This window comes from Aythya marila, assembly GCF_965140915.1.
Source record: "Aythya marila genome assembly, chromosome: 2".
NCBI classification, from domain to species: domain Eukaryota; kingdom Metazoa; phylum Chordata; class Aves; order Anseriformes; family Anatidae; genus Aythya; species Aythya marila.
Genome location: NC_139043.1, coordinates 102,112,921 through 102,126,870, shown reverse-complemented (window position 1 = coordinate 102,126,870; position 13,950 = coordinate 102,112,921). Strand labels below are relative to the sequence as shown.

The following is a 13,950-nucleotide window of genomic DNA, read 5'->3' as shown; positions in this document are numbered from 1 at the left end:
TGTATTGGTATGCTTTTTGTTGTAATAGTGTAGGTTTTTGTTTTGTTTCGTAACTGGCTGGAGATTTGGGATTCAGATGGCCATTCCCATAGCTTTGTGTTTACGAAGCCCTGCCGTTCTGGATGCATCGTTGCACGTTACGTTTTCTTACCACATGCTGTGCTCTTCGACTTTTTTTATGGGTGTGTTGAAGGTCTGCAGAGGCTGGTAGAGTTGTTAGATTTCAAATCAACCTGCCCCAGATTTCTCTTCCAGTGATTGAGTAATTCACTTAGGACATTTTGAAGAAATAGTACTGACTTAAAAGCCTCCTTTTTGATGGGTCAGCACAGGAACAGCATTACTGGCATTGACTCGGGTTGGGCTGGTGTTGGGGGTTGGGCTGGTGTGAGGCGGGCAGGAGGGTAAAACCTGACTTACTGCATGGTATTTCTAAGGAGCAGCACTGCTGTAGGGGGTGTCATTGCCGAGCTTGTTCAGCAGATTGTGTGTGGGGAAAGGATAAAATGGGTTTTGTGCAGCACAAACCCAAGAGTATGGGGTTTACACGATTAAGTGTATTTCCTGGCTGCTCCTGCTCTTGGTATTTCAGCATGCTTCAGAATAGGTTTATGCTACTTCCCAAATTAGGTTATTAGCATGAGGGAACCTGCATTCTCCAAAGCTACGGCAAGTTCTCTTGAATTTCACTTGCATTCTAAAAACTGCATTTACTCACAGAAGACCATATTCTTTTGATCAGATACATTGCATTTGTTTCTTTATCTCTGATGAATCTAGTTCTGATTTACTAAAAGGAGGTAAAAAAATTTTACTAAAAGGAGGTAACCATACCATCCATACCATTATGGACTGCTTGCTGGCAGTGCATAGAGCTAGGCTGCTGCTAAGTTTCAGCCAGCAGGAATAGAGCTGGAGGAAAAAAAAAAAAAAAAGGAAAGAATTTTTTTTTTTTTAAAAAAAAGCTTATTAAATGCAGCTACTTAGGCCTTTTTATCAAGAAGTTAATTTTTTATGAAACCACACTGTACATGATAAATTCAGAAATGTTACATGATTAAAAATAAGTTTAAAAGGGAGATACAAAGTAATATTCCTCTGTAGAGGAATAAGTCACATGAAGGGGGGAGAGAGAGATCAAAACTTGTTATACTGGAATTCATTCCTAAAAGAGAAGAAACTGATTCTGGATATGCAAGCAGCAAAATACAATTTTGAAGGTTTAAGCCATTTGCAGAATTGCTTTTATCCCTTTTGCTCCCTTCAGTACAGCAATTAATCTTTACTGCATTTTTGGTGTAACACGGAAACAAAACAAAACAAAAACAAAACAAAAGCTCCTTCCTAAGCAGCTATTAATAAAAAAGCAATGTGGCAGTGTCTGTATACCTTGCTGTTTCCCTATGATATAAATTTGTCCTGTGAAACACTAGAGTGTGTGAGATATGCCTCAATTACTGCAACATAACAACAACAAAATTAAAAAATTAAAAATTAAAAAAAGTGTAAAATATATGTAAGAATAACTTAATGTATAACCATCCTTGGTAAGCCTCCGATCTACGGGAAAGACTCCTGCTTGCATTTCCTTTAAAATTTGCTTCTGCTGTTCTGGAGCCCACAATAACCACCTAATGGTAACAGTCGGGTAAATGGTAACTTTTTGTAGTTTCTTATTGAGAACAGCTGTAAAGGCGACCTGGCTGCAATGGGAAAAGGCTAACAGAAAACCCTGAGAGAAGAAATTGCCTGCCCGCCTAAGGAGTGGGTCTGTGAACCAAAAACACCCTGGAGAAGCACAGCCCACCTCTTTGAAGTGCAGCTGGGCACTTAACAACTGGAGACATCCTGGAAACACCATCAATGAGGACAAAAGCAAGGAAGTGTAACAGCAGCTTATCAACTGGAAAGGTGAGAAATACCCTGAGGTATACCCTGAAATGTCCTGAGGAAGTGGGAATTGACAACTGCTATTGGCTGTTTTAGCTGAAAGAAGAGAAAAATAGTCTGGGAAAACGATTTTTTTTTTTTTTTTTTTTTGTCTGAGTAGTAAACGTGATCATCCCTTAGCTGTTTCAGCTGAAAAATAGAAATTAGCGGCATCTGTTGGCTGCTTTAAGTAGTGGTGTCCTAGGCCCTCTGGTTTCTGTGATACAAAAATGATTTGTTTTCTATCCAGAATGGAGCTTCTCTTTCTGGGAACTGTCTACACACAAACTTTTCCTACAGGACTTCCTAAACAGATTGGACCCTCACTGGGGATGCCTGGCTGACTGTATATGGATATATATTCCTGATCTCTGCTATACTATTAATGTATATATACTTGCTTTTCTGGTAATAATGTTTAATGTCTTGATATATACTTGCCTTATTAATCAAATGTAAACTTGCTGGTGGTGTTTTTAGTAATCTGTGATAAAGCAGAAGAGTTTAGGAAATAAAGCTTCTGTGTCCTTGTGTATTATGGAATTCCACAAAACCTGCTGTTGCGATGTCTGTATACCCGCAGGCCAGGTAACCCTTTAGTGTGTGACACACGGTCATGTTATGTTCCTGTGCTGAACACTGTTAGGTATCCTGACGAATTCCAGTCACCCTTCTTACCAACGGGAGAATGCTGTTAACATTTTCAGCGTAAATGAGTCATGTTTCCACCGGCCTGGCCAAGTGCTTTGACTTCAGCAGCTGAACTCTTACTGCTTTTGTGGCTGACGCTGGCCTTTCCCCCTGCCTGCCATTTTGCACTGCTGCCTCTCATGACCAGGTCCTTTTGCTCCACGTCCTCGGCTGCCCGGCTCCACTTTCTCAAATTCATCTTTAGTCATCTCTGGTGCCCACGTGAGTCAGGATTATGGGCTGTACTCACGGGTGGGACCCGGGCCCTTGGACACAAACAGCAGAACCCACAGAACCCACAGAAGGGAGGGAGAGAGATTACAGGAGGGCGTAAAGAGTGAGGATTGAAGCAGCCACTTCCAGTATTTTAAATTTATTTTAAATTTATCCAGCACTTTGAAAGGCTGCCTTCCCTGAGGAGTGTTTTTATCCCTTTGAAAGAGGATACCGCGTTACCCTCTGCACGCTCACAGCACATTCCAGCCTCGGCTTCCCGGGCTGTGCGTTGCAGGCGGCTGCTGCTTTTACAGGGCGCGTTTTTCTGTTTATTTTCTTTATTCCGTTCGTGTTGTGTTGACCCTCACGCAGTACAAAACCCCGATGCCACTCCGTGAGCGATCTTTCAGCCCCCAGCACCAACGCGCGGCCCCGGATGAGGGGAGGAGAGAGGAGAAGAGAGGGGAGGGGAGGGGAGGAGAGGAGGCAGCTCCCGCCCCGCCCAACGGCCCTAACGGCGCTAACGGCCTCAGCGGCCGGGGCTGCCTTCCCCGGGCTCGGGGGGCTGCGAGCGGGGCCGGTGCCGCCGCCCCGCAGCAGGTGAGGAAGAGGAGGGAGCGAAGGCTCAGGGTGGGGGGGCTCGGTGTCTGTGTGCGTGTGTGTGGGAGTGGGGGGGGGGTGGCGCTGCCTCGCGCTGGGGCCGTTGCGTGGCGTTGAGGCGCGCGCGCGACCGTTTAACGATTTGAAGTTTTGGCGGTTGGGCCCGCGCGAGGCCTCCCCCTCCCCTTTCTTCCTCCTCCTCCTCCTCACGGGGCTCGGTGTTGGGACCGCCTGGCGCAGGGGATGGAGGACGTGAGGCGGATCGCCGACGAGACCTTCCCCAGCTTCCTGGGCGCTTCCCTGAACAGCAGCGCCAGCCTCGCCTTGGGCAATGTCACGGCTTCCTCCAACCCCGGCCTGCCCGTCGCCGCTTCCACCGTCGCCAGGAGCAAAGCGGGCTGCGACGACAGGTGAGGCTGCCGATTAGCGCTTCTTAGCTGCCCTGACGTGCTTAATTTGGACAGGAAAGCTTATTTGGATGCAGTATTGGGCGATAGAACTGTTTACTAATCAAGAGCAGTCAAAAATGTGGATTACATACATAACATGTAAGGTGTTTTTTAAAAAAATAATCCTTAGAAGAGTAGTTTAGTCTTCAGAATAAAGATACTAATCAAGCTTAATTTGGTTCTTCAGCTTAGTATACTCAAGTTGGAGGACGTGCAGAGAATGTGTATTTTTTACAGGTGGTTTCTATGTTAATTGAATCTAAGCTAATGTAAGATGTAGTGTTGTGGATACCAATTGAAACTTCACACAACCTACAATGATGTGTTCAACAAGGGTTAGGGCACAGAGCAACAACTGAAGCCTTTGCTCGCTTTATTGCTGTCCTGTGTGACTTACCATGAAGTAAGATCAGACTGCGATAACCTGTCTTTGCAGAAGTGTGCTTTTCTAATGGGACAGCAATAGCCACAAAAAAAAAAAAAAAGTGGTATTTCTTTAAAGAGCTTCAGAAGCTTGGGGAGGATTGTTCAGGGTGCATATATGTATCTGTAAAAACAGATAGGCTGGAAAATGTTACACTTTTCAAGTAAATAAACATACAGAAGATGAGTGGCCCTCAAATATGACTTTTCTTCTAGTTCTGTGAGAAATGCATATTAGAACAACTCTGTTTTGTGCTTTCCCTCCTAACCCTCACAGGCTTTCTGATATCCTGGCATCTTACATAGAAGAAGGGAAACAGTCACCTCTGTCACAGTCTCCTCATAGTAGCCAGTCAGATCCTGAGCCGATGGGGAGATTTGCCCTCAGCTTTCATGATGACCTGTGAGTGAGATACCTAAAACTAGTTCTTTCCTAAAATGCACGTACCAGTATATAATATGTAGATTTATTAAGCTATTCTATAAGCTGATAGTGGAATATGTCTGGATTTGGAAAATACCTCGTCAGTCATAACAACCAGGGTGAATTTGGTCTCTGACAATAATGTGCCTCCTGCCAGCTGCCCCGATCTCTGATGGTGCTGTTTACTCCCCCGTAAGTGGTGTGTTTTCCCTACAGCAGCAGCCATCATCCTAAAGTGGAGTCTTACCTTGCCACGCAGTATGGAGCTCCCGTTGTGAGAGGAATGGGATGAGAAGATGATTGGTTGTTGGCATGCCTTGAAAAGCGGGCTGCTACTGGCAGTGGCTGCCTGCTTGAGTCGCAGCTTCCGCTGCGGGCCTTTGGTAACTAGAGAGCTCAGCTGAGCATTTGTCTGTTAATGTACAGGGTTGAGGAGCTCAGGTGCTTTCCTTGCGAAGACAGCTCCCCTGTGTTTTCTGAAGGGGAAGGAGAATGTTTGTGTAGAGCTGCAGGCCTAAGTGGCAGGGTTGCACGGGATTGCACAGAGTTCTGCTGTCTAATTGACTAAACGTGCATGTACTTAAGTTTAAAAAGTCACAGTTTTGACTTTGGAATTCAAATAAAATTAAGACATGAAATATTAATGCAAAAATATTTAACTTCACTCAGCGTGTAAATTTTAACATCTTATCAGAAGTGAAAAGTAACCTTCCTGCAGAATTACAAAAGCTGTTAATGAAATTTGAAGTAGTTCTGTTCAGTATTCTTTATGTTCAATGTTCTTTATGATTTAGGCCCTAATGTAATGTTATGAGAGGTATACTGGTATTTATAGGCTTAGCAAAATCGTTAGTGTTTGTTTGACCTGCTCTCATTTGGATTATGGAACTTGCATGGCATAAACCTCTTCCCCTTTACACTTTTCTCACTTATTGCAAAAAATCAAGAGAAAGGAACAAACAAGGGAAAAAAGGGGGCATATTTTAACATTAAATTACAGTAAGTGCTTCAGTGGAACACTTTAGGTTGTGAAAAGGCAGCCCTTGTGATCTTGATAACTATCTCTGTGTTATGTCAAGTAAAGATGTGTAGGATCTATGTTGATGTGAACAGCTGGCTTTCTAGAGATGAAGGTATTAAAATTGGGCAATTTCTCAAATCTTTATATAGAGAGAATGTTGTACAGTAATGTTGCTAGATATGTAATTTTGTTATTTTTTTATTGAAATAATTCTTTTTCTTTTTTTTAGTGAAGTTGCTACTCAAGTTAAAGAACCTCAACCTGCTAGTGTTTGCCTGAAAGAATCCTGCTCGATATATGGTGATCAAGGCCAGAGTGTCATTGAGCATTCAAATCACCGTCAAGATACCTTACTTGATTTATTACCACTTGAACAATTGGAAGGTATTAAACTTGGAGAGGGATTGCATGCTTGTTGTCAGTAGAAATAGCTTGTTATGGTCTAGGTGTCTTCTCTTGATCCTTTCAGTGTTTTGTGACATTGTGTAAATGGGGTTTGAAGAAGAATCTTTTTATTTTTAATTGGAACAAACTCTGGACACAGAAAGCTTGTGGCTGACATCATGTTGGATTTCTATCCAAAAAAGCTAGACAGGAAGGTGGTAAAAAAAAAAAAAAAGGTGCTTGCTGTAACTAGAATGCAAATAGGACTCTGAATTTATTTGAGGAACTTTTACCTGTGAAAAAGTATGTGTAAGTTGTTTTCTAACCCTTCTCTTTCAGTTGGTTTAAGTCTATGGAATTATATCTTAATTAATGTCCTTTTTCTTGACCTGTTCCAGCCTCTGATGGGTGATCTTTAACTGCAGCTGTAGAAAGTGGAAGTTCGTACTTTCCTAGTGTGATGTATCAAAAAGTGGTTTGAAGTACTTGTCATGAGAACTGTGCTTTCTGGAAATACATGTATGCCTAGAACAGTGGAAGCAAAACAGTGTTCTGTAACTTGTTTTAAATGTGTGGTTGTTGACATTCAACTTGGGGCGAAGAGGAAGGACTTGCTAATGCTAGTCCTGTGGTTAAATTCTTCTGGCTCCTTAAAAATTCAGTACATATACTTAGTGAACACTTATTTCTAGTCTCCTCGAAACTTTATCTGAATTTTCATGAAGTAAATATTCTTAATTTAATAAGAACAGATTCAATTAGAAAGCATGGCTTGTCGTGTAAATGGAGCTCGTAAAGCACAATTCTAAGTCAAGTGCTGTCTTCAGTCATTTATTATTGTAGTCTTGAGGAAGTGGCACTTAACTATGGCAGCAAAAATCATGAGGCCTTTGAAACTGGGAAGGCCCAGTGTTTGGGCTAGGTAGTGCTCAGTGCTGCTTAGTCATCCAATTTTAATTTGTGGTTTATTCAATGATTAGGACTGTAGTCTGTAAACTGCTTTTATTCCCATCTATTACTTATTTAGGAATCTTTTTTGTTAAAATCGGTGTGTGCATGTCTAAAATGTTTTGTCTTGTAGGACTTACAATTAGATTATGTGTGGATATAGTAAAAATAAAATTGTAAGTTGCTTCCAAGTGATCAAAAAAGAAAAAAAGTATTGGCTCAACAGGTGAAATGCAACAGTGGAATTTAACACTTGTTGCTGTTCCTGCTTCTCTTGGTGCAACGAGGGATTCCTTACCTTTTTACACTGCTCTGTAGAAGTCCTTCAGTCAGTAATGATCAGACAATGTTTACAGTTTTAGCCTTGATGAAGCCCTGTCTTTTTAATTATTTCCAAGATACTTTTAATAATTGTTATAAGAACATATTTTGGTCTTGTGATAACACATATGTTTCAGGGTTATTTTTATAGTGTATGACAGGATCTTCAAGATGCTGTCTTCTCTCTTATACAATAGCTATCAGTTAATAGTATAACATACTGATATTTTTTTTTAATACATTCTTTTGTTCCAGATTTGCCAACTGGAATATGTTTTCTTCCAGACATTAAGAATAACAAGGTGAAACCTTTTCTAAATATAGTGCAATTAAAGTTTTTTCAAGTAGTAATCTCATAAGTTTTAACTCTGTGAGAGGAGGAGGGAGGAAATTGATCAGTTTTTGTTGTTCTTCGGGTGGACCTGAAGGCTGTCAAAGTACTGTGATGCTGAATGTGTCGTGCCTCATTTTGCTTCCTTTTTCCAGCTCACTTAACATAATTAACACCATGGGAGCATGGCTCCACCTGATCTCTCTTAATTGTGGAAGCTGTTGTTTACTCCTACCCTGTGCTGTCTTCTCATTCTTTATTCATGTGTGGATCTTCTTATCGCAGTTGTAGTTTAGCTTAATGAAGAGCCTTGAAGGAACGTCTCTGAACGCTTTTGGAATTTGAAGTCGATAATGTCAGCCGGATTTGCCTTGCCCCTGAACTTGTTAATTGCTTTGAGGAGTATCAGTTCAGATGGTTTCTTTAGTGTTCCCGACATAAATTGCACCATTTGTAAGATCCCAATCCTATTGTTGCACCTGGATTATTATTTTTTTTGCCTCTGTAACCCAGAGCTAGCACGCAGGGTATTGACAGGGCCGAGCTTCAGCTGCTTTTGTCCACTGCTTCAGAAAAGCTGATAATTACAAGCACAGAGTTATAAGGCAGGTGGGAATGGGAGTTCCTGTGGCCCCTATAGAAAATATGCTTCAGGTTGTAGCAAGATACTGGCCAGCTACATGCTTCTTCATGTGTCAGCTAGTATTTACTTAGCTTTCTTTCAACTGATTTCTTTTTTTTTTTATTTTCTAAGGGCCCAATAACCAGTGACTTGCAGTTAAATGCTCACAGGCTGTCAGTTGAAAACCATAATTCAAGTTTTTTCCAACTATCTACTGTCTGCCCCTTTCTGAACTTTGATTTTTTGGTAGCTGTCAAAGATGAACTGCTTATCAGTTTAGACAGAACCAAAATAGACATTGAATTTCTGTTTGTTGATTTTATTTATTTTTTTTTTTCAAAGGGTTGATCTGGCATGTGATTTCTGAAGAAGCATTGTTATAGCAGTATAGGAACAACTTGAGTGTTTCCTACTTTGTACTTTAAGCTGGGATTATGGCTTACTGAATGAAGAGAGGTTTATTGCTCCTCCCCTTCCCCCCCACCCCCCCAGCGAGTTAATTCTTTAATGCAGTGGTTCAGTGTTTTAGTTCTGAAACCTTTTATGTTTGGTGTTATTCAGGTTCTTTTTCCCTCTATCTGTTTTATGATCTTTGTGTCTCTTGCACGTATCCATTCTGGAAGCTAGCAGGCAAAATTCATAGGAACTAGAATGTTTGCTGGGATATGGAGGAAGAAAGTGACGGGGGGGATTTTAGAATGTTATTAGACCACCTTAGTTATTTACTATTAAGTGGATTTATACAATAGCTAATAACTTCTAGATGCATTTTTCTCTGGATGTTTTTTACAGGTTGGTCCATCTGAACCTTCTGAAAAGCTGGCAGAAGGTGAAACCTCAAGTGATCATCTTAGCAATAGCCTTTCAAGTTTTTTGGAAAATGAGAAACTGTCATCTCTTGCAAGCTTAGAAGGAGATTCCACTGGTAAGAGCATTTAGAACTTTATAACTTTCTCTGGGTAGTTGAGCCTAGAATTCTGACACAATGTTACTGCCTTCTTGAGAAGAAAGCTATTACTTTTTTGTTTTGTTTTATTTAGGCAGATAACAATAGGACAAGGGGGAATGGTTTTAAACTAAAAGAGGGGGGATTTAGATTAGGTGTTAGGAGGAAATTCTTCACTCACAGGGTGGTGAGGCCCAGGAACAGGCTACCCAAAGAAGCTGTGGATGCCCCATCCCTGGAGGTGCTCAAGGCCAGGCTGGATGGGGCCCTGGGCAACCTGGTCTGGTGGGAGGTGTCCCTGCCCATGGCAGGGGGTTGGAACAAGGTGATCTTTAAGGTCCCTTCCTACCCAAACAGTTCTATGGTCGTATTTCATACAGGATTACACTTCATCAAAATCCTGTTTTTCTTTAATATTCCTAATACAAATTAATTGAGGAAACTGACTCTTGAAATTGTAACAGGAGCAGGTAGCTGTGGAGCTTCAAAGAAGATCACAACTGGAAGGGATAATCTGAAAAAATTACTGTGAATCAGAAACAGAGGTAGAAGAGTGGGCATTCATATAACACAGTGGTAACCCCAACTACAGTTTCAGTTAGGATTAAAAGAGATGATCTCTGTGAACTTTGGTTCTGAGGATAGTATTAGTTTTTATTTCAAAGATAAGGTTTTCAAAGATTGGATAAACTTAGCCAGCTGTAGGTCTCCCCTCCTGGGTTATGATATGTGGAAACAGCCACAATTCTTTTTTTTGTTTTGTTTTGTAAATACAAAGCCTGTTTGAGTATACTGTTTTTAATAGGAAAAGACAGGCAAGGCACTGGATTCTAGAAATAATAATAAAAACTGTTGGATTTCTTTTTGGAATATGTTCTACAGTGGTTTTAAGAGTGTTTTTAACCATGACCTAAAATGCTGACTGAAGTTTGAGACTTTAAGAACAAACAAACGAAAGCCCTGAGAACTTTCCCTTCCCTGTAACCTTCACAAATTTAAAAAAACAAACCTGAAATTGTATAAACTTTACTTGGGATCAGTAGGAATAGTACTGTATTTAATAACAGCACTTTTTTAAAATCTTTAAAATAGAATGATGCTTCAGCCAGTTTCAGTATAGTTTGAAAAATGTTACATATATTTGCTTTTCACTCATAAGTGACTGTATATACAATTTGGTAGCTTGAATGTGGTGGAATATAGCACTTTGAAGGAAGATGAGTGACTTCGTCTGGGAGTTGAAATGCTACCTTATGGGCATCTTGTATTTCTGTATATCACTACTCACAGCATAAGATTGCCATGTGTTACTGTGACCCAATTCTTTTTGAGTGGGGGAAAAAGAGGATAATTCTGATCCGACTGTGTCTCTGTGTTAAAGTTTGTGGTGTTGCTCTGATAGTAGATCAGGTGATTATTAAATATGAAGGGTGAGTGGGGTATTTTATTTTCTTTCACTAGATGACGATATTGATGATGAAGAGTTCTTTGATAACCAGCTGGAAGCCTATTTTGAACAGCTGATACCACCAGAAATAACGAGAGGAGACATCAATGTAAAGAAACTTTCAGAATGCTATGCAGCACTGAAGCTGTCTGAAAATGGCTTGCTTCAGGTAAGTTTAAAGTGGAGTCCCAAACTCTGCATGCCCAACAGCCCTTAAGAAGGGTAACATCTTTGAAGGTTGTCTGCCAGGGCGAATAGATTTTCTCTCCTGACAAACCCAACTACTGCCCAACAGGTAGCCTGTAAGTAAAGGATTTTTTTTTGACAGTAAATACAGCACTAAACTAGCAAACAAAATGATCAAGTGAGATTCTGACTCTCCTTTACCTTTGCAAGGTTTTCCCTGGAAGGAGAGGAAAATAGGAAAGAAGTTAGGTAGCTATTTTTGTATTTATTGTCCTCTTCTTTGTAGTCCAGAGCTAGCAGCTGGTACATATGCTTGTTACAGAAGATCTTGTTTATGAGATAAGGCATGGAGAAATTAGGTAAGTAGCTGGCTGTTTTGAGAAGTGTTAAACTGGAAGGCTAGTGTCAAAGCTTAAGAACTTCCTACTCCCTATTAGGTGTCTACCTACTATCTGTATAGGAGTCTTCTATATTCAAGTCTCCGTTCAGGTTTTCCATCCCCTAACATGGCTCCTCACACTCCTCCTTTGTCATTTTCTTATTTTTCCTGATAAGCAGTTCTATGCACTCAATTCTGTTACTTGATCTTGCAAACGAAAAATTTAATCCAGATTGTTAAAGAGTAGATTTCTCCCTTCTCTGGGATGATGGAGACTTGTCCTCAGAAATCTGGTAATAACTAACTTTGCATCAGTAGTGTTTCATGAAGAAGGACTTTTCCTGCTGGGCTACTTGAGACTGCATGTCTTAGACCTTATTACAAAAGTATATTTTTCAGACAATAAATCAAAAAAAAACCAACAAATAATCCAATTCTGAGCTGTAAGATAGTTTGTCCTAAAGAAAAGGAAATAATGTCCTGAGCAGCACGTTACTCAAGTATCCATTAGGATATTAGCATGTGATATTGGATTGCTAGCTTGACCTTTCAGAGTGACAGTGAGGTAGGATGTATGTCAGCAGTTGCTGAAGATAGAGCTAGCCTGTGCCTGATGAACTTCATGTGTGCTACGGTTCAGTCTGCCCTTTCTGGAGCTTCTTTTTTAGAGTTCTGTGTCATGTGTGCTAGTCTGAACTTACTGCATCTCTGAGGTCTTCTCTTGAATGCATTATGGTAGGAATATCTCTTCTAAACATTGTTTTCAGCTTTCTAGCAGAGGTTTTAGTGTCAAAAATGGCGAGGTGTTTGTAGACAAGCATTTGGGATCTGCTTGTGTTTAATAAGGAAAATATTGGTAACAGAGCTGAAGTCTGTACTGACACCATAGTCTTCTGAAGGCCTTCTGATTTAAATTCGATTACCAGCATCTGAATGCAAAGAAACCTTAATGAGGAATAAAAAAGCTGTCTATACCCATAAAATATTGCTTTACCCCTTCCCCACCACCACCAACAAGGGGGGGTCAGCTGAATGGCAAGTAAGGCCACCTATTGATCTTGCTTGTAACGTCCAGGAGATGGACATGTTGTCTGTGTAGGAATTGCTTCGTTTTATTCTGATGGTTCTGTGACAAAACTACTTTACATGTTACAGCTATTGATTCTTAATTAAAGCTAAAGTCCTAACTGCATCAGTCTTCAAAGGATGGAGTGGAGTTTTGTATTAAGATATTTGTTACCCTTTTTGAAAATAAATTTAATTCACTTCTGACAAAATATTACTTCCTATTAGTTTTACTTTTTATTTCTGTAAATATTAAGGTAATGCTTGCTGGCACTAATGTCTGCTTATTTTGTAGTGTACAACTAGTTTATAAAGAGCTTTTCAATCACCAGGTTATTGTTGTGGGTAAAAATCTTCAAGGTTTTATTAAGTGAACAGCATCATGAAGATTTAGTTTTCTAGGGGAGGAAATAAGAGCCTTAGAGAGGCAGTCAGTGTGTGGAGGGTAAGCACAGAGCAGCAGCTGGCTGCTTCTTGGCTTGGCTTCGCGTAGCAGCTAAGCCTGTTACAAACAGATTGCTTGGATGGGAAACTGACACTTGCACGCTTGACCAGAATAGGAAAGTGTGATTTATTCAAACAGGTAAATGTTTTGTCAAGTAGCTTCAAAAAAACAGTGTCATAAAATTTATTTATTGCTTAAAAATCGTTACAGGAAAGATTGTAATGACTCTAAGGAGGTGTTGCTTGATAGGTTCAGAAATTCCCTGCCTGGCTTCAGACTTTCCAGGCTGTGGGAAGTGTTCTGTTAACCTCCCTAACAGTAGTTCTGGAGAGGCTGCCAGTTGCTGATCTACAGCTGTACATGAAGGAAGGAACAGGTGGTTGTTTGAGACCCTGTGGCCACTGTGAAGAGTGCAAGTAGCAGTTACGTGATCTGCTCTCAGCTCTCTCCTGTTTGTGTAATGTTCCTGTAGAGGGTGGTGGGGTGGGTACAGCAGGTGCTTAGTTGGTCCTTATTCAGCAGTGGTTCTAGAGGAGAAGAGAGGCAGTACGGTGTACTCGTTAAGGACAGTGAAAGAATGCAGTAGGAGGAAGAAGAGATCCTCCATCCTCTTGCTGTGCATGTGCTCAGTGGGGCAGTTCTGTGGGTTGGCATAGCCAGGAGTTACTGTCCTCTTCAGTAGTGCTGGCAGCCAGAGATGGCAGTGGCACATGAACAAACACTTTACTGGAAATATATTTTTAAACTTTATAGAAATAACTATATCTTTTCTTATTTTCAGTATATCTGTTGTAGTGCAACAGAAATCTTTATTATTATTATTATATATTTAAGGAGGACTTTCGGGTTCCTGACACTTATCCAGCAGTGACAGGAGCAGACTCTGGAAATGCTAGTGATGAAGATTCACAAAACCAAGGGATAACTGCATGTCCAGAGCAAAGAGAGATGCTGCCCAGAGCAATAAGACAACTGGTATGGAATTGCTATTTAAATTTCTATTTATAATATAGAGAATAAGACAGTAGTTTCTGTGTGTATGTGTGTGTGTGTATATATATATATATATATATATATATATATATAAAAAATAGTAGTGCATTTGAAAACTTGTAAGAGGTTGA

At 40.5% G+C, this 13,950-nt stretch overlaps 1 protein-coding gene across 8 annotated transcripts in view; it reads left to right on the top strand.

Moving 5' to 3' along the window:
• Nucleotides 1-3,365: 3,365 nt before the first annotated feature.
• The window catches only part of CEP192 (centrosomal protein 192), a 63,371-nt gene continuing 52,786 nt past the window's right edge, over nt 3,366-13,950 (top strand). For 5 of the 8 annotated variants that reach the window (XM_082752233.1, XM_082752237.1, XM_082752236.1 and 2 more), the window contains exons 1-8: nt 3,366-3,435; nt 3,676-3,845; nt 4,585-4,710; nt 5,982-6,136; nt 7,661-7,707; nt 9,151-9,283; nt 10,766-10,920; nt 13,661-13,801. In XM_082752233.1, the coding sequence (XP_082608359.1) occupies nt 3,679-3,845; nt 4,585-4,710; nt 5,982-6,136; nt 7,661-7,707; nt 9,151-9,283; nt 10,766-10,920; nt 13,661-13,801 (924 nt within the window). In that variant the 5' untranslated portion in view covers nt 3,366-3,435; nt 3,676-3,678. Of the gene's footprint in view, nt 3,436-3,584; nt 3,846-4,584; nt 4,711-5,981; nt 6,137-7,660; nt 7,708-9,121; nt 9,284-10,765; nt 10,921-13,660; nt 13,802-13,950 lie in introns of those variants that run through there. The other 3 variants (XM_082752234.1, XM_082752232.1, XM_082752238.1) reach the window with 3 other exon arrangements.